Source organism: Schistocerca americana, chromosome 4 (assembly GCF_021461395.2).
Source record: "Schistocerca americana isolate TAMUIC-IGC-003095 chromosome 4, iqSchAmer2.1, whole genome shotgun sequence".
Classification (NCBI taxonomy): domain Eukaryota; kingdom Metazoa; phylum Arthropoda; class Insecta; order Orthoptera; family Acrididae; genus Schistocerca; species Schistocerca americana.
In genome coordinates, this window is record NC_060122.1 from 503826490 (window position 1) to 503849731 (window position 23242).

The 23242-nt window shown below is 41.9% G+C and overlaps 1 protein-coding gene across 1 annotated transcript in view; it reads right to left on the reverse strand.

The window, feature by feature from the left end:
* LOC124613585 (laminin subunit gamma-1-like) overlaps nt 1–23242 on the reverse strand; it is a 193811-nt gene that overhangs the window by 38009 nt on the left and 132560 nt on the right. Inside the window, exons 16-17 of the mRNA XM_047142301.1 lie at nt 13865–14102; nt 6243–6445 (exon numbers count right to left, since the gene is read on the reverse strand). Coding sequence (XP_046998257.1) covers nt 6243–6445; nt 13865–14102 — 441 coding nt within the window. The remainder of the gene's footprint in view (nt 1–6242; nt 6446–13864; nt 14103–23242) is intronic.

Below are 23242 nucleotides of genomic sequence, written 5' to 3' on the forward strand. Positions count from 1 at the left end.
CATTTAAGAACAGATTTGGTGAATTGTGGGTAGTTAACTGTCGCCAAGAACTGCAGATCCTTCCAAAGCACATGTGCATGTCAAACACTGAGCTGTTAACTGAAGGACAGCTGAGCATCATAGAAACCTCACATGCTGAGTCTGTGGGTGAAATTAGCACTACCACTACGAGACAAGATCTTCTAGCTTGACTATCACCACATCTCACTAAGGAGTAATAGAAGAAGCTACTTACCATTCTTCAAGAGTTCTCTGAATGCTTCAATCCGTAGATGAAGAGCAAACTAGACAAATAGACGGTGAAGTGCCGGATTAGCACTGGAGACCATCAACCAATAAGCCAGAGCACATACTGTGTGTCAGCAATGGGACATTGAATAATTCATGACAGGGTAGAGAAAATGATGAAGAATGACATCATTCAGTCTTTGCAGAGCCCATGGTCATCACCAGTGGTCCTGGTCAGGAAAAAGGATGGCAGTTGGCGGTTTTGTGTTGATTACAGGAAGCTTAATAAGATAACTAAAATGATGTTTACCCTCTTCCACGAATTGAAAATACACTAGATTGTCTGAAGGGGGCTAAGTTTTTCTCAACCATGGACATGTACTCACGATACTGGCAAATCGAAGTAGATGAGGCTGATCACGAGAAAACTGCATTCATCATCCCTGAGGGCCTGCATTAGTTTAAGGTAATGCCGTTTGGTTTGTGTAATGCACCAGCAACTTTTGAACAGATGATGGATAATCTTCTAAGACACCTGACGTGGATGATGTGTCTTTGTTATTTCGATGACATTATACTGTTCTCAGAGACATTTTATGAACATATAAAAAGACTGAGGGCTGTTGTTAAGTGTCTCAAACAAGGCAGACTGGAACTTAATCCAAGAAAGTGTCTCTTTGGAGCAAAAGAAGTCAAAATACTTGGACACCTTGTGTCAAGCGAAGGTGTGCGGCCAGACCCAGAAAAGGTGAGATCTGTAACAGATTGTCCTATTCCTAAAAGTGTTAGAGATGTGAGAAGCTTCCTCGGATTATGTTCTTATTACTGTTGTTTTATCAAAGACTTTTGTATCAAAGCTAGGCCACTACGAGAGTTGTTAAAACCTGATGCTAAATTTATCTGAGGTGGTGCACAACAAGATTCTTTCGATGTGCTGTGAAAAGCTCTGACGACTGACCCTGTACTTGGTCTATATGATGAGAGAGCACCTACAGAAGTACACACAGATGCCAGCGGATATGGGATCAGTGCTGTTCTGGTGTAAATTTCGGATTGAAAAGAGAAAGTTATAGCCTACGCTTCTAGGACACTTACAAAAGCTGAGACAAACTACTCAACTACACAAAGAGATCTGGGCCACGTGCAAATTGCACGTCAAGAGTACCAGAGGAGAAAGGCAGTTCCTCAGAAACCACCTGGTCAACTCCTACCAATTCTACCAGCCGAAATGCCTTTCCAGTGTGTTTGGATTGACCACCTCAAACGAGTTCTGACATAGATGAATTATTGTTTGCACTGATTATCTGACACGCAATGCCATTACAAAAGCTGTGAAAACAGCCAAAGCATCTGAGATAGCCAATGCATCATGGAAGACATTGTATTAAAACATGGTGCCCCAAGGTCGTTAATTACAGATCAGCTGAAAGTTTTTCAGTCGAACCTTGTGACAGAGATAAACCATCGGTGCAACATTACTCATTACATGACGACTGCCTACCATCCACAAACTAACTGGCTTACTGAATACCTTAATAAGACCTTGGCCGACATGCTTTCAATGTTCGTCAATGTTGAGCAGAGCAACTGGGATGAGGTGCTACATTTTCTGACATTTGTCTACAACACCGCCAAACAAGACATCACAGGATTTACACCATTTTTCCTGGTGCATGGGCATGAGGTGACTACGACGATGGTCACTGTGTTTCCATCACATTCTGATGACTTGGATGATGACTACATCATCCAGGTGTTAACCAGAGCTGAGGAAGCTCAGCAGTTAGCTCGACTACACACGCTGCAGGCTCAAGAAAATGATCGCCGAAGGTATGACGTGAGCCACCGACCTGTTGTCTACCAGTCTCATGACCTCATCTGGATCTTCACTCCTGTTTTGAAGGTTGGTCATTCTAACAAGCTCCTCAGGCGCTACTTTGGACCTTATAAGGTTGTAAGACAGTTGTCTGATGTTACTTATGAAGTTGAAGATTTCGACCCCAAACAAGACAACAAAAGATCAGAGATATGGTCCATATCCTTCGAATGAAGCCCTATAAGGATCGTGCAACCCAGGGTAGATTTGAAGCTCCAGCAACAGGCAACAAGCGGAAAGGTGATGAAGAGCGTAGGGGCAAAAGAAGTTATATGAAGATCATCATCAGGGTGAGAATCAATCATCAGGAGTCAGAGTATGCAGGACTGAGGACTTGTCTCCGGACTAGAAAGACATATCACTGTGATGCTGTTCTCTTAAGGAGGGAGCAATGTTGCAGAAGAAGCTGAGTAGCACTGTGTTGTAATGTTTATGATACTAAACTGTTGCATGGAGGGTCGTGAGTTCAAAACTCATCTGGACTGTACAATTTTAATTTCTGTATTCGGTTCAAGTACAAGTATCCACAAACGTCTAGAATAATTGTACTGTAGTGTTCTGTAGCCGTATATATACTGTATGTGTTCTCAGTGGAGGCAGTTTGCTCCACACTGTTGTATGTGCAAATGCTGAATAAACCTTCGTTAAGTGAAGTTAGTGTTCATCATTCATCTAACTACACTTTCTTCTACATGACAATATTCTGTACTGTGTATCAGTGCATTGTTGTTAATATCTCAGATGGGATGTAACAATACTATGAAAAATATAGTTGTTACTCACGATGTAGTTGAGATGCCGAATCGCAGATAGGCACACCAAAAAGACTGTCAGAAAATTACATTCCGGTCAACAGGGGCTTTGTCAGAACTAGAACATACACACATGAGCATTTGCGCAAATGCAACTCTCACACACATGGCTACAGTCTCTGGCTGCTGAGGCCATACTGCGAGCAGCTGTGCATGATGGGGGTGGTAGGGGTACTGGAAGGGGGAGGGATAGTAGGGGATGGTAAAGTGCTGCTTGTGTGAGCATACAGGGACAAGTTGGAGAGAGGGTAGGGCAGCTAGGTGCAGTCGAGAGGTTAGATGGAGGACAGAGGGAGGAGGGGGGGGGGGGGGTCGTTAGCAGGAAAGGAGAGGTACCCTCTATCCCCTTCCCTGTTCCCATCCTCCTTTTCTACAACCCTGCCCCCCCCCCCTCCCCCCATGTACCCGCAATCTAACCTCCTGACTGCACCTAGCTGCCCTAGCCTCTCTAAACCTCATCCCTGTATGCTCCCACAAGCAGCACTTTATTGTCTCCCACTCCTATTCTGCTAGTCTTCCCCCTCCCCGCCCCAGTCTTCTCCTCACCCCTACCACCTAGTTGCATCCCCATCATGCGCAGTTGCTTTCAGTGTGGCCTCAGTAGCCAGATACTGCAGTAATGTATGTGTGAGATGCATTTGCATGAGTGCATGTGTGTGTTTTCTATCTCTGGCGAAGGCCTTGTTGGCCAAAAGCTAATTTTGTGACAGTCTTTCTGGTTGGCCTATCTGTGACTCAGCATATCTGCTGTATGGTTAGTAGCAACTATCCTTTTCATAATGCTGTTGCTGTTAATATCTGTGATAACTAATAGTAATCCTCTGCTATCAACAGTGGGTTGCCCATGGCAGCACTCTGGTGGCTGTGTTTTCCCCTCTGCCCAGACATACAAGGTATATTTGTGCATTTTCATATGAGAAACTCTGTGCCTGTATGAACTTGGGGATATTGTATAACATGTGGCTGGCATCCATGACCTGGATGCAATCATATTTGCTGATGTAAAGCGTATTGCACATCATGCACTCAACTGTGACACTGACTGCTTATAAATGTGGATATTAGGAAGAAGAGAGGCAAGTATAAAGGAAGGATCACCAGAAACAATAGAATAGGACAAATAAATAAATAAAATTAGAAACATAAAAAATACAACACTACAAAAAGCACCACAAAAGGGAAAACATGGGCTGACAGAGGTCAAGTCTAGAAGGAAAGTAAGGTGAGGTAATTATCAGAGTGAAAGTTCTCAGCCCTGGAGTTCTAGTAGGCACATCCATACTTCCAGTGTGAAGTTGATGGTAGAGGGTACTTCCCACTGTACCATTTATCAGGATTTCTTTTCTTTCCATGTACATATGGAGTACGAGAAGTGTGTCCATTGTAATTAGTCTAATGATATTTATATGGCCTCCATGGGAGTGATACGTCGGGAGCTATAGTATATTCCTAGATTCCTCACTTAATACTAGTTCTTGAAACTTTGTAAGTAGCCACTTGTGGGATTGTTAACATCTATCTTCATGTGTCTGCCAGTTCATGCTTTGTTACATTCCTATTATGCTCTCCCATAAGTCAACAAACCTGTACCATTTGTGCTGTCCACCTTCATATACTTTCAATATTCCCTGTTAGTCCTATTTGATAAGGGTGCCAACACATTGAGCAATATTCTGGAATGGGATGTACAAATGTTTTGGAGGCAATCACCTTTATAGACTGCATTTTCCCAGTATCCTATGAATGAACTAAGATCAACCACCTGCTTTACCTGTAACTGTATCTACATGGTCATTTTGTTCATATTTGTAGGAGTTGACTGACTACAAAAGGGAATCACCGATTTGTGATCATGCAATACTATGTTTCTTCATAGTGCACAGTTCTGCATTTATGATCTCAAAGCATCTAACGTTACTTTTAATATTGTGTGCCAGGTGGTTGGTATAATAATATATAAAGATATTACAATCTAGAATTTCAAAGTGAAGTTATCTGCACTCATGGTCCCACTCATACATAAAGAAAACCAAGATGTTGACACACACACACACACACACACACACACAAAATGCATGAATTTTGCAATTAGTTAACTTAGTGACATCTTCTATTCCAGAATGAAAAGATGAAAATGTGGTATTGTCAATCTATCCCCCTCAAGACAGCAAAAACATTGGAACACCAACAAAACTTGTCTTCCACTTGGAGCAGCTTACAATGTGTCAACAAAGCCATGTGAGGGTAGGTTGCTGTAGCCACTGTCATCTCCAATAAAAAGCTTTGGGTTATGTGACCATGTTGTCATGTTGTTACATAGACCACTATTTTGTCAGTTTTCAACAATAGCCAAAACATCAGTTTGCATAACAATGTGGCAAAGTTCTCATGTGCCAGAAAATTTTTATTTACAGGGAAACTGTTATTGAACTGTATAGTACAGCAGCAATGCAAAAAGCCTTTAGTTATGGCAATAATTCCTGCCCCTTATGTTCTCTGTCATGGTGGTGATGTTAGAACACTATCTCAGTTTTTAGTTACTTATCCATTTTTCTCGTGTATGTACACCTAACTTCTTTCTGATTCTCTGCATTTATGTTTCTCTATCTTACTCTTCCTCCACATATATTATGTGACCAGGAAGCTGACTATAACCTCCTCCTTTATGAGGTCTCTATGCTGCTCAGCACTTTGTTTATATGGTAACTGGTTGTCCTTCCTCACACTACTGTTTTCAATCCATGCCCCCACCCTCACCCTGCCCTACTTTTCATTACCTTATTAGCTGTCATTGTTAATGGTCAGTACACCTTGACTACTTCTGCATCAATAAACATTCTTCTTCAGATGAATACCTATTTAAGGAACATAATAAGTAAACGAATGGATGCATGAGAGACAGCTACTGATTTACAGATGAGCAAATTATCACAGAACAGCCGCTTATAAAATAGTGGTTATTGTTGGTAAGATGTCAGAGAGAATGCCAATGAAGAATACATGTTCATTTGCTTAGTGACAATAATCCCTCCTTTTTTTAAGTGTCTCTTCGCTGTGCAGCATAACCCTATATGGTTAGAGGTTACCTATTGTCCTGTCCCCCCCCCCCCCTGGTCTCTCCCCCCCCCCCCCCCACTAATAACTGCAATAAAAATCTGATAAATTAAACACAGCATTTATTTTTATTTCTAACTTGTATTCAGTCTGGTAACTTCTTGTCCATCTGGTGAATCACAGCTATTCTTTCTTATTTATGTTGTTTCTTTTAAGAAACAAGATCTTGTTCTTAACATTAAATGTAGTGTTGCAATGTTATATTTCCATACCTCTGAAATTTTTGTTGAATGTGTGTGCTGAATATCATGGGCCATTTTTAAAGCATAATTAGTCTGCAGTTCAGATTCTTCTATATGATTCTTGATGTTGGTGGTCATCTTCTGTGAATTTAAGATTGTATGCTTTATTTTTGGGATCTTCAGTACTGCAGAATGAGCTAATTTCTTGTGATGTTGCACATTCTTGTCAAAAACTAGGAAGCAAAGAAGTGAATAAGAAGGATCACATCCTCTCTAACAGGTTTTGGACATACTAATAAAGATATAGTTTTTCTTACATTAGTCATATATTCATTATTTTGTTCATTACTGGTTAGTTATTTTCTTGTTCCATAGATTATAATTGTGCCCTTCAATTTAAGTAAAACAAGTCATGATGTTCTAAGTAGAAGATATGGCAACAGATTGACCAGTCTTCTTTCCTGTATACAGTGATTTATACAGACATTCAGAATTTCATGTTTGGTATAAAATGAGTAGTCAAGAAAATACGATTTCAGTTTGTGTCCGAGGTTAATTTTATTATTTGTTAAATTCTTTATATCACTGGGTATGTGGCCATTACTCCACTGATACAATGTTTATTTCAAAATTAAAAGTTAAAATTTATAAAGAATGTATATTAGCATTCAATATCATGTTTTAGTATCAAAATACACTGCTTTTCAAAAAAAGTGAAGCATGTAGAAGACATAGTCGCCATTCAGTTTTTTTAAAAAAAATGAGTATGATGTTACAGAATTTGTTTTAACTAGCGTGAAAGTACACTCAAATTTATTTTTACACATTTTTCCAGTTACATTGAGGCACTGTTGTAGCATCTGATGAGCTTTGGTCACAGAATTCTGCCACCTGCACCCATATGGTATTAAATTTCTGGTAGCCTGAATAAATAATGAGTGAAACAAATACTAACAAAGAGATAGAGGGGCTGGCCAGTACTTACCTCAGCTCAGTACAGCCGATAGATACACAATACAGAACAGAAAATTTACGTTCCTAGCTTTCGGAACTTTGTTCCTTCATCAGGGAGGAGAGAGGGGAAAGAAAGGGAAGAAGGGAAAGTGGATTCAGTTACTCACAACCCAGGTTATGAAGCAACAGGGAAAGGAAAACAGGCAGGGTAGCAAGGATGGAGGCATGGTTGTCAGAGGGAAGCCAAAGATATTCTACTGCAAGTACTGTGCCAGCTTCAAACCAAAGAGGATGCATACATAAGTAAAGAGGTATATAGTATAAAGATAAACACAACTATGTAGGATGAAAAGATGCGTGAATGGCTAAGGAGGATAAGACTGAAGAGTAAATGGGAGGGAGGTTGTTTAACGTAGGTTCAGTCCAGGGGGATGGCGGGATGAAAGGATGTGTTGGAGTGCAAGTTCCCATCTCCGCAGTTCCGAGGGACTGGTGTTGGGTGGGAGAAGCCAAATGGCACATACGGTGTAGCAGGTTCCTAGGTCCCTAGAACTATGCTGGAGGGCATGCTCTGCTACTGGGTATTGGACATCTCCTAGGAGGACAGTTCGTCTGTGTCCATTCATGCACTCAGCCAGTTTAGTTGTTGTCATACCGATGTAAAAGGCTGTGCAGTGCAGGCATGTCAGCTGATAAATGCCATGTGTTGTTTCACATGTGTCCCTGCCTTGAATTGTGTATGTTCTACCAGTAGGGAGCTGGAGTAGGTGGTTGTGGGGGGATGCAGGGGTAGGTTTTGCAGCGGGGTCGGTTACAGGGGTAGGAACCGCTGGGTAGAGAAGGTAGTCTGGGAATATTGTAGGGTTTGACAAGGATGTTAGGGAGGTTAGGGGGGTGAGGAAAGGCAACTCTGGGTGGTGTGGGGAGAATTTTGTCAAGGAATGATCTCATTTCAGGGGCTGACTTGAGAAAGTCATATCCCTGGCGGAGTAATTTGTTGATGTATTCGAGGCCACGATAATATTGGGTGACAAGGGGGATGCTTCTGTGTGGTCTGGGGGTAGGAACATTGTTGTTGGACGGGGAGGAATGTATTGCTCGGGAGATCTGTTTGTGGACAATGTCTGCAGGATAGTTGCTGGAGAGGAAAGCACTGGTCAGGTTATTAGTGTAATTGTTGAGGGATTCGTCACTGGAGTAGATACGTTTGCCACAAATACCTAGGCTGTAGGGAAGGGAGCGTTTGCTGTGGAATGGATGGCAGCTATCAAAGTGAAGGTACTGTTGTTTGTTTGTGGGTTTGATATAGACAGAGGTGTGGATGTGAGCTTCAACAAGATGAAGGTCAACATCCAGGAAGGTGGCTTGATGTTTTGGAGAAGGACCAGGTGAAATTCAGATTCGAAAAGGAGTTGAGGTTATGGAGGAAATTAAGGAGTGTTTCTTCACCATGGGTCCAGACCACAAAGATGTCATCTATAAACCAATACTAGGCCAGGGGAAGCAGCTATTGGGTCGTCAGGAAAGCCTCCTCCATGTGGCCCATGAAGAGGTTGGCATAGGATGGCTCCGTCCTATGCCAACCTCTTCATGGGCTGCATGGAGGAGGCTTTCTATCAGCTGTACTGAGCTGAAGTAAGTACTGGCCAGCCCCTCTATCTCTTTGTTAGTATTTGTTTCACATCTTTATATGAGATTTTCCATTAATCATTAAGTAATGAGTGAGTGTGGTGTATGTTACAAAATGGTGAAGTCCATGATAAAGAGAAAAATAGCTAACAGAGTATCATAAATGCAGATTTGATTCATTTGGTTGACAGAAGGGTTAGAAAAAAACTGCAGAGTCACTAACTCAGAGCTTTTTGTTGATTTACTTATGCTCTTCTGAACAAAGTGATTACTAAAGTTCTGCGCTGCCAGGAATTTAATGCCAGATGGGTGCAGGTGGGCAGATTTCTACAACTGAGGAATTTCAAAGCTCATCAAACACTGCAAAAAATGTCTCAATATACCTGGAAACTAGGTAGAAAAAGAAATTAGAATGTGAACTTTTATAGCACTGTAAAACAAATTCTGTAACTTCATTCACATTTGTTTAAATAATAAATGGAGGTCACTTCTTGAATAGCCCTCATAATTACATACACATACATAAAAATCATAAGTAAGTAAAATGTCTGCTTGTGTCTGTGTATGTGCGGATGGATATGTGTGTGTGTGTGTGTGTGTGTGTGTGTGTGTGTGTGTGTGTGTGAGTGTATACCTGTCCTTTTTTCCCCCTAAGGTAAGTCTTTCTGCTCCCGGGATTGGAATGACTCCTTACCCTCTCCCTTAAAACCCACATCCTTTCATCTTTCCCTCTCCTTCCCTCTTTCCTGATGAGGCAACAGTTTGTTGCGAAAGCTTGAATTTCGTGTGTATGTTTGTGTTTGTTTGTGTGTCTATCAACCTGCCAGCACTTTCGTTCGGTAAGTCACATCATCTGTGTTTTTAGATATAAGTAAGTAAATTGTTAGAGCTGCAATTCTCTATGACAGGTAAAACAGGCACCAGAGTGCATTCCGGCTGTTCATGTTTAGCCTTGTTACCAGGCCTCTAGCGTATGTAAGAGCATGAACAGTGTCCAATATTGAGTGACCACGGTGAAGGATAGCAGCACCAGACAGAGTTTAAAAAGGGGCTCATAGTGGGTCTTGATTTGGCTGTCTGGTCATGTCATGCAGCATCAATATTTGCGGGGCATTTGGATGTCGGGCTGCATGTAAATGTGAGGGTAGGTTCCAGTCAACCTCATCAGACCAACACAAGGGAAAATAGCTGTATTTTACACCATGCAGATTGTAGCTCTTTCACCACTGCACCTGCCACCCAACAACCAGTAATTTAATCCCTGCAACAGTCTGTATCATCTCCCACCATTGGTCAGAGACTAACAGCAGCCGGAATAGTGAATTATTGTCTCCTTCATAGGTTGCTGTTAAAGCCAAAAACAAACAATTGTTTTAGGAATGGTGCCATGATCAAGATGCAAGGACTGCTGATGACTGGTGTCAAATTGTGTTCCACGATGAATTGCGATTTTGCGCTAGTCCAAATGAGCATCGTTCGCAGGTATGATGGTGACCAGAGGGAAATTCCATTCTTCCAATGTTTTGGAGGGGGAGTATTACTGTAGTGTCAGGATGTGGGGAGTCACTGGGTATGTCTTCAAGTCATGACTGGTAGTGACTGTGGGAACAATGACTGCACAACAGCACATCACAGTCAACCTATACCCAAATGTGTTACCTCTCATGTGACAGTTTGATGGTGCTATTTCTCAACAGGGCAATGATGATGATGATGAGTCCCATACTTCTTTACAGAGCGTAGGGGAGCGACGCGGGAGAACCGCGCCGCCTTACTAGGCAAGGTCCTAGTGGAGGTGGTTTGCCATTGCCTTCCTCCGACCGTAATGGGGACGAATGATAATGATGAAGACGACACAATAACACCCAGTCATCTCGAGGCAGGAAAAATTCCTGACCCCATCGGGAATCGAACCCGGGACCCCCTGTTCGGGAAGCAAGAATGCTACTGCGAGACCACGAGGGGCGGACCAACAGGGCAATGCTTGACCACAAATGGAACATGTCTCTATGAACTGTCTGTGTGATGTTGCAGTACTTCCATGGCCAGTAAGATCACCAGATCTGTTCCCAACAGAACATTTGAGGGAGCAGCTCAGATGTTAACCCATCCCAAGGCCAGTATGTACGATATAACGAAACAGTGACAATAGTTGTCGGTAGCAAGCCTCAGAAGAAGACACAATGGCTTTTTGACACCATTCCCAACTTAATTAGTGGATGCATCCAGGCCAGAGGGGGTACAGCATCATAATAAAAGTGGGATCATACTGTGAAGTTCTGTGTAAATTTAACTCAATTTTGTAATAACCAACATCACCTACCCTCGCAACTTATGAAGTTTTATTTCGAAACTTCCTGGCAGATTAAAACTGTGTGCCGCACCGAGACACGAACTCGGGACCTTTGCCTTTCGTGGGCAAGTGCTCTACCATCTGAGCTACCCAAGCACGACTCACGCCCCGTCCTCACAGCTTTACTTCTGCCAGTACCTCATTTCCTACCTTCCAAACTTTACAGAAGCTCTCCTGTGAACCTTGCAGAACTAGCACTCCTGAAAGAAAGGATATTATGGAGACATGGCTTAGCCACAGCCTGGGGGATGTTTCTGCAAGGTTCGCAGGAGAGCTTCTGTAAAGTTTGGAAGATAGGAGACAAGGTACTGGCAGAAGTAAAGCTGTGAGGATGGGGTGTGAATCATGCTTGGGTAGCTCAGATGGTAGAGCACTTGCCTGTGAAAGGCAAAGGTCCTGAGTTCGAGTCTCGGTCCAGCACACAGTTTTAATCTGCCAGGAAGTTTCATGTCAGAGCACACTCCACTGCAGAGTGAAATTCTCAATCTGTAAGTTTTATTTCATTTCCTCCTTCACTTCTACTTGCTTCACTTTTTTTTATCAGGCAGTATACATTCTTATACAGATATATTTATAAATTGAAAATATTTATTGAAGATGTGCAGCTGTATAATTGCATATTTCACTATAACTAGTTAGACTCACACCATCATCCCACTGACGGCATGAACAGAAAAACATTGAAATTACAAGCTTACCCACATGTATAAAACACTCTCATAGTGTGAATGCTGCAAATGAACCAGGCAAAAGGGACTACAGATGCATAAAAATGATACTGACAGAAAGTGGAAAGCAGAAAAGCAGGAATGGCTAGAGAAGTGCAAAACTGTGGGAAAGAGAGAAGCAGCTGTATGAAGTGTAAGAGCTCAGACAGACAGCCAGTACTAAGCAAAGAACAGATGGCTGAAAGGTGAAATGATACATAAAGGAAAGGCACTTTATGACAATGTTATGGAATGGGAAGAGGAAGAATGAATGAATTTGAGAGGTGTGATGATACTATGAGAACAATTTGACAGAGCACTGAAAGACATAAGCAAAACAAGATACTTGTTACAGATGACATTAATAACAGTCCAATAATGAACCATAAATCTGGTCCCACATGGTATTTGCTTAATATGTTGTTTGTATTTGTTACAAGTTTGCTGGCTCTTAATCTTATTTAATAAATTTATATTTTGTGAACCAACCTGTCTTTTTGTTTCCCATCTTCTGTTCAGATGATTTATGAGGTTTGCTTTGTGTTACTGATTAATGGTATAATGGAAAGGTGAAGAGTCCCCAACAATTAGTCTTCTCTCCTCATCCCATTTGGTAAGTCTCCCCTGACACGGGGTTCTGGGCGACTTTTCTAAACTGTACCCCTTTCCCCACTAGGTCCAAAAGCTTGTAAAAGTTAAACTCTTTTGTGTGTGTGTGTGTGTGTGTGTGTGTGTGTGTGTGTGTGTGTTTTCCCCTACCACTGCTTGGTTAGTAGATTTTTTCAACTGTCCATTTATATTATAAACTGAAATTCAGGAATATCTGTAGTGTGTTTTGCCTATGGAAGCCTTAAACTTTTCAAGTGACTGAGATTTTTTTCCAGCCACAAATCCCTTTACGTGTGCAAATAAGCGGAAGACAGAGGATGCAAAATCTGTTGAACAAAATGCATGTGCCAACAATATGCACTTCAGATTCCCCTTTCCCAAAGCACTTTTGTGGGCAGGTGCCTTAGTCTTAATGGATGGTGATTCTCTTTTGCAGTCCAGGGCTCTTCTTGTATATTACTTTTATCTAATTTGCCAGGAGGCTCATGCAGAACTGTGATTTCAGTCTTTTCAAAATATCTAAAAATAAGAATCCTTTTTGCAACCCAGAAAACTCTGGCTGTAACTGTTTTGTCAAATGAAATAAATTTCACCTTTTTTGGTGCAGGCCCACTGCTTGCTACCTACAGCTTTGATTATTGTTCAGTTTCTGGTATCAACTGACGAACCCATCTTTCACCCTCAGTAACAAATTAGTGAACAAAATTCTACATAACTGTAAGTTATTATCCTCAAAAAAGAATATCATGACTATGACAACAAGATGGCAAGGGGGTGATCTGATCTAACTTCTGTTGATACCTGTAACATCAGAGCTATTTGAAAGAGCTAGGACAATATTCATCATATTTGTAAATAGGTTCGAATTAAATCATAAGAATAGTCAGCCAACACATTACATTTTCCTACAAAAGTCTCATGAAATGGCCATAATGAGAAAAGCAGAGAAATTAAAGCTCATATGGTGGTTTACCAAGAATCATTCTTCCTTGTGTGCCATTCATGACTGGAACAGTGAACAGGGAGAAGACAGAGAGGTATCAGATGTTCTCTCTGCCAAATACTGTAAGGCAGCTTGTAAAGGTGATATGTACATATAGAAGAGGAAATCACATGAAAACAAAACATAGTTGTTGCCCACATTTATCCAGACAAAGTAGTATGATGATATTATGCCAAATTATAGGATCATCCATGCATTTCAGAAATGTCCTATGATTTTACTGTTGTGTTACACAGTCAGTGCTGTATCCAGGTGTAATCCACATATAAAACTGAGAGTTATTGCTGCTCAGACATAAGAAACAGAGCACTTCTTAAATGATGTCCATTTCAAACCAGTATATAAATTTAATCAGAATGTACAGTATGGTGTTCTTGACTAACAAAATTTATTTTACCTTGAATATTTTTGTGTGCATCAGCAACTTCTTTGTATGTTGAAGATGCTAGTTCAATAGTACTATCAACATTGGCATTAATTTCCTGTATTTCTTCGTATATACTGTTAACCAGTGTTTGCTTTCCAGCCACAAGTTTCAGCAAATTATTTGATTTTGAAATATTTTCAGCTGTGCTATTATATAATTCTCTGTTTTCATCCCACATTTCCATAGCAACACTAATGATTGCTGAAGCCTATAAAATTGAAAATTTATTTATAATAATATGCAATATTTCAATTTACTGACAAAAAGCAGTTACAGACTGCCTCCTTAACAATGCCAACTAGGCACAACACTACACTTTAATAAAAGTTTTGGCAAAAATCAGTATAACACTGCAATAGATAAACTGTAAAATATTGGTCTAAGAGTGACACAGAATATGAGATAAATTCAGCAAACATTGGATTTATGAACAGAATGTCTCAATTAATTCCCCTCTGTGATAAGTCATTAACAGATTAGGTTGTCATATTATCATAGTCTCTGAATATGAGAAATTATGTAACAGTGGAATCATCACAAAAATATTTAATTCTTAATGCTTTCAGAAATAAATTAGTGAACATGAAAGCAACAATACCTTTCCTCTACTTCTATGATCTCCTTTTCAACAGCTATGAGCTCTGTAAGGGAGGATCACTGCTCTGACTCTGTTATAATCAAGAGACATATAAATTGCTTTGAACTGAAGTTACTGATGTAGTAAAGCATAAATAGAAAATCGGTAGCAGAGACAGATGAAGAAGCATGGCTGTTCAGTTGTTCAGGTTCTCAAACTCCTTTAAATCTACTGCTGGTGCAATTTATGTTTCTGTTAATTGTCACCTCCAGACCATTCTCAACACATTCCTATCTTATGTTCAGGGCACCAATCATTTCTTTTGCTGGTGATATAATATCAGTTTATCTTATGTTGATGTCCAGCATTTTCAGAAAAAGTGCATACATCTGATCACTTCAGTAGGACATGCTTCCTAGAAGGAAACAGTCATCTGATTTCAACATGGTATGTGCATTTGAACAAACAAAGATCATATCAATACGTTCGACTAAAAAGTGTGTGCTCTCACCTTCCACAGCTACCACGTACATTTATAAATTTTGCTGATTGAAACTAGTGGCCCATTTCTGTTAAGTGTTTATGTATATACACATTTTACATATTTCATTCAGTCTGTCTTGTGTACATGATTTGTACAGCTATAAAACAAGCAACAACACTCAGCACAAGAAGTACTAGGGGATAGCCATGGTAAAGTTAGGCTAATCTTCCACGTTAAAAAAATCACTTGTCTTATCATAAGATTCACAAGTCCACTTCTGCACACCTTATTCACAGATACTGTGTTTAAATAAGATACAAAAAACTACAGAAAGTAGTCTACCTGATTCAGTGCTATATATTAAATGTACATATTCTAATCTTGGAGGGCTGCCACTGACTGAGGCTATTATAGTAACTTTGTTTATATGAAAGCTAATGTTTATCCTAAAGCAGTCAATCTGTAATGGCAAAATCAAACAATAAAAACTCCAGGTAGGTACACTATGTGATCAAAAGTATCCGGACACCCCCACAAACATATGTTTTTCATATTAGGTGCATTGTGCTGCCATCTACTGCCAGGTACTTCATATCAGCGACCTCAGTAGTCATTAGACATCATGAGAGAGCAGACTGAGGCACTTCACAGAACTCAGGAACTTCGAATGTGGTCAGGTGATGGGGTGTCACTTGTGTCATATGTCTGTATGTACATTTCCACACTCCTAAACATCCCTAGGTCCACTGTTTCCAATGTGATAGTGAAGTGGAAATGTGAAGGGACATGTACAGCACAAAAGCATACAGGCCAAGCTCGTCTGTTGACTGACAGATACTGCTGACAGTTGTAGAGGGTTATAATGTGTAATAGGCAGACATCTATCCAGACCATCACACAGGAATTTGAAACTGCGTCACAATCCACTGCAAGTACTATGAAAATTAGGTGGGAGATGAGAAAACTTGGATTTCAAGGTTAAGTGGCTGCTCATAAGCCACACATCATACCGGTAAATGCCAAAGACACCTCGCTTGGTGTAAGGATTGTAAACATTGGATGATTGAACAATGAAAAACGTTGTGTGGGGTGACAAATCATGGTACATAATATGGCGATCCGATGGCAGGGTATGGGTATGGCGAATGCCCGGTGAATGTCATCTGCCAGTGTGTGTAATGCCAACAGTAAAATTCAAAGGCGGTGGTATCATGGTGGGTCATGTTTTTCATGGAGGGGGAAGACCCCTAGGCAGTCATGCAGCATTAAAAATATATGACAATTACTAACATGTTGTGCTTCAACTACACTTGGGGTGAATACTTATTCATCACTATGACTTTGGCCAAGGATTTGGTACTGTCTGTGAATATCTTGGAAAAATCATCAGATATAGGCTTGGACTAGCTGTGTTCTCGTTAAAAAAGAACAGTGTATTAGTGGGTGACATACTAGTGGTTTGGATTTCTGCTTGGGATTATTCTGTAGCTACTCCAGGCCTGTGAATGTATCTTTGTAAAATATATGCATCACACTCAATGATGAGGTTTTTGTTATAACTTCAAGTTGGACAAATATATTTCAAGGACGATGCAATACATGAAAGTCACAGATCAAGTGAACAGAGTAAGACATGTGTCACTTTAACAGTCAAATCATAACTGAGTCCAAGTCTAGCAGCCGCTGGCTGGCTGGCCGCTTAGGTGGCGCTGCTGCTGCATGGCTGGCAGACAGCGCTGCATGTAGAGGACGCACGTAACTGCCCGGCGGCACTTTGAAAGATTGGCGAGTCACAACACTTCTCCCCCCTTTGAAGTTTTTGCACAGGTCTTGATGGAGGTGGTCTGTAGATTGCTAACATCCATAGGTGTTGTTTGACTGGCCGTAAAGTCTTGAGGAGGAGGCTTCCTGTACAGACAGAAGTGTCCTCGATGATAATGGGCCGAGATGACAGGAGACGTGGGGGTCGAATCTGCTGGGGCGCCATGCACCAATCTGCCCGTTGTGGCAAGTCTGGTTCTTATAACAGGAGACACGGGCGATGTGTCCACATCCATAGAAGAAGGAGGCGAGTAGGGTTGCTCCTACAGATGGTGGTCATCTGGTTCCTGCATGGGCATGTCTCCTGTAGGCGTCAGTTCTTGTGCTGGCACTGATATGGTGGTGAGAGGACTGCATTGTGAGTAATGAGAGACTCCAGGATCCTGAGTGTCAGGTAGAGCCGAAGGTGGTGTAGCGGCATCTGGAACAGGAGTTGCCGGCACACGAGGGCGAATCTGGTCTGAATGACACACTGCAACACCAGTGTCAGTCTGGATTTCATACGGGCATTGGCCACGGTGTCGTAAGATGTGGCCAGGACTTCATTTTGGCTGCCTGCCATATCCCCATACCATACAAAGTCACCGGCGGTGAACTGGCCAAGCGAAGGCACCCGCAGCCGTGCGGTGGAAGGCCGCAGAAGATGAAGTAGCGTGCGGGGCTGTCGGCCGTGTATGAGCTCAGCCGGGCTGTGGTCACCCATGAGGGTGAAACGGTAAGAAGCTAGAAATTGGAGAAGCGCATCATCAGCAGCAGAAGAAGTCAGGAGTTTCCTCATCTGAGCCTTAAATGTGCAGACCAGTCGTACAGCCTCACCGTTCGACTGTGGGTGGAACGGAGGGGCCTTGACATGCATGACTCTGCGACAGGCACAAAAATCCACAAAATCGGAAGAGGCAAATTGTGGACCATTATCAGTAACAAGAGTAGAGGGAAGGCCTTCCAAAGAGAAAATGCAAGCTAGAGCATTGGTGGTTGCCGCGGCAGTAGGCGACGTGCAATGGACAATGAAAGGAAAGTTAGAGTAGGCGTCAATAACAAGAAGCCAATAAGTACCTAAAAAAGGTCCTGCGAAGTCAGCATGAATACTCTCCCAGGGCTTCTCAGGCGAAGGCCACAGTGACAAAGATGACTTCGGGGCGGCGGCCTTTGACACACAAGGGCCGCAGGCAGCGACCATGTGTGCGATTCAGAGTCGATGGCAGGCCAGTACACATGACGGTGCGCCAGAGATTTTGTGCGAGAGAGACCCCAGTGCCCCTGCTGAAGGAGGCGCAAGACTGAAGCATGCAAAGACGCAGGTACCACAACATGCAGTGAAGCATTTTTGGTGGAAAGGAGGATAACACCATCCCTAGCCATGAGGCGGTAACGCAAAGCGTAGTAGTTCCGCAATGGATCAGAAGTTTTAGGGGACGGACAATCTGGCCAACCCTTCTGAATACAGCGTAAAACCCGGGAAAGCGTAGGGTCACAACCCGCAGCAGCCGCCAACTGGTCCCGAGTGATGGGGAACCCATCCACAACCCGCTGCTCGGCAACATCCAGGTGGAAACACAAAAGTTCGTCCTTATCAAATGCCAGATCAGGACCCATGTGAAGGTGAGACAGAGTATCAGCATTCGCGTGTTGAGCTGTTGGCCGGAAATGAATCTCATAATTGAAAAGAGACAAGTAAATAGCCCAACGCTGGAGGTGGTGTGCAGTCTTGTCGGGAAATGATGTTGCTGGATGGAATAAGGAAACAAGTGGTTTGTGATCTGTAACAACATGAAATTTGGATCCATAGAGAAAAACACCAAACTTATGAAGAGCATAAATTATGGCCAAAGCTTCTTTTTCAATTTGAGAATACTTTTGTTGGGCATCCGTGAGCGTTTTGGAGGCATAAGCAATGGGTTGTTGAGAACCGTCAGAAAAACAGTGCGCAAGGACTGCACCAACCCCGTATTGAGAGGTGTCCGTGGCAAGAACAAGATGTTGGTCAGGTCGATAAGTAGCCGGGCACGGGGCCTGTTTCAGCTTAGTCTTCAATTTCTGGAAAGCCGCATCGCATGATGCGGACCAGTAAAAAGGCATGTTTTTATGCAACAGGCGATGCAACGGCTGAGCCACCGAAGCAGCAGATGGTAAAAACCTGTGATAGTATGCTACTTTCCCCAAGAAGACCTGCAGTTCCTTAACAGATGTAGGGTGAGGAAGGGCACTGATCGCAGCGACAGTTTGCTGAAGCAGACGAATACCATCCCAAGAGAGTTGAAACCAGAAGTACGTGATAGATGCCTGAAAAAATTTTGATTTCTGAAGATTACACTTAAGACCGGCAGTCTGTAAGACATGAAAAAGTGTGCGGAGATTCTGAAGATGTTCTTCAGAGGTGGAACCAGTGACAACAATGTCGTCCGTGTAATTGATACACCCAGGGACAGGGAGCAATAATTGTTCCAAGAATCGCTGAAAGAGAGCAGGGGTGCTGGCAACCCTGAATTGCAATCATTGGTATTGATAGAGGCCGAAAGGCATGTTAAGGACCAGAAACTGCCGGGAAGCACTGTTGAGAGGGAGTTGATGATAAGCTTCTGACAGGTCAAGTTTAGAAAAATACTGGTCTCCAGCAAGTTTAGTGAACAATTCTTCAGGTAGAGGCATAAGGTAAATGTCGATAAGGGATTGAGCATTTACAGTGGCTTTGAAATCGCCACAGAGCTGAATATCACAATTTGTCTTAGCAATGACAATGACAGGAGAGGACCACTCACTGGAAGTGACAGGAAGCAAGACCCCTGAAGCAGTAGACGATCCAGCTCCCATCTGACCTGATCACGAAGGGCCACAGGAATGGGCCAAGCCCAAAAAATCTTAGGCTGAGCAGTGGGTTTGAGCGTGATATGAGCTTCAAAGTTGTTTGCACGGCCTAACCCAGGAGAAAAAAGGGACGAAGATGTCGTCGTCAAGGAATCCAATTGAGCATAAGGAATAGCATCAGAGACGATATTGACAGGGTCATCTATGGAGAACCCAAAAACGCAAAAGGCACTGAAACCAAAAAGATTCTCTGCATTACTATGGTCGACCACAAATATGGGAACAGTGCGAACTGCAGATTTGTAAGATACCTCAGCATCAAATTGTCCCAATAGAGAAATCTTCTGTTTATTGTAAGTCCGTAATTGCCTAGTGACAGGTGACAGGATTGGAGAACCCAACTGAAGATACGTCTGAGAATTGATGATAGTGGCAGCAGAACCAGTATCCACCTGCATGTGAACATCTCGACCAAGTATTTGGACAGTGAGGAATAACTTCCCTGAAAGAGAAGAAGTACAATTGACAGACAACACAGAATCAGAATCAGCGCCACGTTCATGAACATCATGTATGCAGTTGGATTTGCAAACGGATGACATATGACCCTTTTTTTTTGCATTTGTGACACATTGCCCAATGTTGTGGACAATCCTCGTGTGAATGTTTCGTAAAACACCGTGGACATGAAGGAAGATGCCATGGGTTTTGCTGCAGTTTCTTAGAGGTTTGTTTACGGTTAGGCCGAGGCTGCACTTTGGAGCATACTGCAGCCACGTCGGCTGGCGGGGACACGCCACATGCTTTGTCAACAGCGCACAGAAGTTATATTTCCCCGATGTCACGCCATGCCTCTATTTGCGCTCCAGCAGTCCAAGAAATTTCAAAAGACTGAGCGATGGATAGGACTTCATCTAGAGTCGGATTTGCCAACTGAAGGGCACGTTGCCTAACTTCTTTGCTGGGCGCCAACTGGTTAATAGCATCCCGTACCATGGAATCGGTGTAGGATTCTTTGTGAACTTCAGTAACAAATTGACACTTTCTACTGTGGCCGTGAAGTTCAGCAGCCCAAGCGCGATAGGATTGATTTGGTTGGTTTTGACAATGATAAAAGGCAACACGAGAGGGTACCACATGCGTATGCTTTTGAAAATAGATGGACAGAAGGGAGCACATTTCGGCAAAGGACAAAGACGCAGGATCTTTCAAAGGAGCCAATTGCGACAACAACCGATACATTTGAGTTGAAATTCATGAAAGGAACAGAGACTTACATGTTTGGTCATCCACAACATGAAATGCCAAGAAGTGCTGTCGAAGATGTTTTTGTAATCGGACCAGTCTTCCGCCGTCTCGTCATAAGGAGGAAAAGGAGGTAGAGACAACGAAATCACGAATCACATTTGTGAGAAGCATTTGCTGTTCTATGAGACCTTGCAATAGTTGCTCTAAAGTAGCCATGGAAACACTTGGGTCAACAATGAAAAAGAAAAATTCACTATCTCATCGCCAATTGTTATAACTTCAAGCTGAACAAATATATTTCAAGGATGACACAATACATGAAAGTTACAGATCAAGTAAACAGAGTAAGACGTGTGTCACTTTAACAGTCAAATCATAACTGAGTCCGAGTCTAGCGTCCGCTGGCTGGCTGGCCGCTTAGGTGGTGCTGTTGCTGCATGGCTGGCAGACAGCACCACATGTAGAGGACAGGCATAACTGCGCGGCGGCACTTTGAAAGATTGGCGAATCACAGCAGTTTTCTAAATGTGCCCAGTGACTGTGTCAGAAATAATTATGACAGTTACAGCTTCCTGTTAAGAAGTCTGAGATTGCCTTCAATGTAGACCTAAATGCAGCATTCTTTACAACAAAGTGAGAGGATGACTGTTATATTATAATAATTAGTTGATATCTTACAATGTCACACCACAGAATCTTCTGAATACAATAAAATTTTTCCCAGAATAATTCTCCACATGGTAGCTTTACCTACAGCTATTAATGTCCTTATTTTGGATGATTCCGTTACATTTGGATTCCAAATTAAAGACTATGTTATACTGTGCCAGATTCCATACCTTATAAAGCTCCAGACACACTTTATAACAGTTTTGTTTCACTTTTTAAGCCAATACTTGAAGACTTCATGCTACACATCAATATGAAGTCTTCAGCCATACCTAATTTCTATCAACCTCGACCAATTCATTTTGCATTACGAGAAGACTTGCAAGCTGAACTATGTCGTCTTCAGGAACAAGTAGTAATGCCTGTTCTAGTCAATGAGATTACACAACTAGTGGTGGTGCAAAAGCCAAATGTATCTTTGTGCATTTGCACAAATTGCAAAGCATCTATAAATGCCTAATCAGAAGTATACACTTCTTCGATTCCCTGCCTAAAAAGTTGATGAACATAATTACCCAAAGGTTAATTCTTCTGATTGAACACACCTACAGTTATCCCTGAACTAAGAATCCAAGGCAATGGTGGTAATCAATACACTATTCGACTTATTTTGATACAATAATTTGCTATTCTAAGTGAGTGGTGCCCTTGATATTATCAGCAATACCAAGAACAGCTAATTCAATGGATATGTTAAAGCACTAACTATCATGATGATACAACTGTCACTAGATCAATAACAGAAAACATTTTGATACACTTAAAGTGTTTTTTGAAGTACTTCAACATAGTGACTCTAAGTGCAATTAACAAAAGTGTATATACTCCAGCATAGCAAGAAATATCTAGGCCTGGAAGTAGCCTCAATTGAATGTAGGGTTTACATCAGTAGTGTACTCCAACCAAAAATTCTCCATTTATTGTTCTGCATGCACTGAGAGTATTATGTACTAGCAGCTCCTGTTGCTTCTCAACATTACTCCCTAGCTACTAAAGACCAGTGCTTGTACAATCAAGAAATAAACTGAGTGTTGCCTCCAACATAAAAGTCAACTGTCCCTTTCAGCTCCTCTGATGTGGTAGCAGGTGTTTCAGATTCATCTGAAAATGGCATTTCAGTTGTTTTTGTGACTGGTTGAGCTTTCTGGAGTAATGCCTATGCATACTGAGAAGCATTTCCTTGTTATGACACTTGAGCTCAATGCATGTGTCACCTACTGATAATTCATACTGCATAGCTTATGAGTAAAGGGCAAGAAGAACTGATGTAGGTGTATATTTCTCTTTCAGTCCTTGAGTAAATGAAAAATATTTGGAATTATCACATGAATAGAACATATATCCAAACATGCCACCTTGAAAAGTCTGAATTACATCAGCAAAAGGTGGAGGACATTTAAAACAGTGTAGCACTGACATCGAAAAAAGTGTCTTAATTGATTCGAATAATATTTTCATGTTGCAGAAGACTGAGGAAAAGAGAATGTTTGCACCTTGGGATGAGAACCTTGGAAACAAGCTGGTCAGCCAGTATGCATGCTACTTTCATGAGCATCTATGGTATGTGGCTGGAGGACCATGAAGCCATGGGTAGGTAATATGGTGTAGGACATCCATGCCTCATCACTGAAAAGGGAGTACAGAGGCTTACCCATTATTTAAAGTAGTGTAGGTAGCAACTTGTGGCAGATTTGACAATGAAGTGCAAAAATGGTGCAGACACAAGTGTTCCAGAGAACACTGT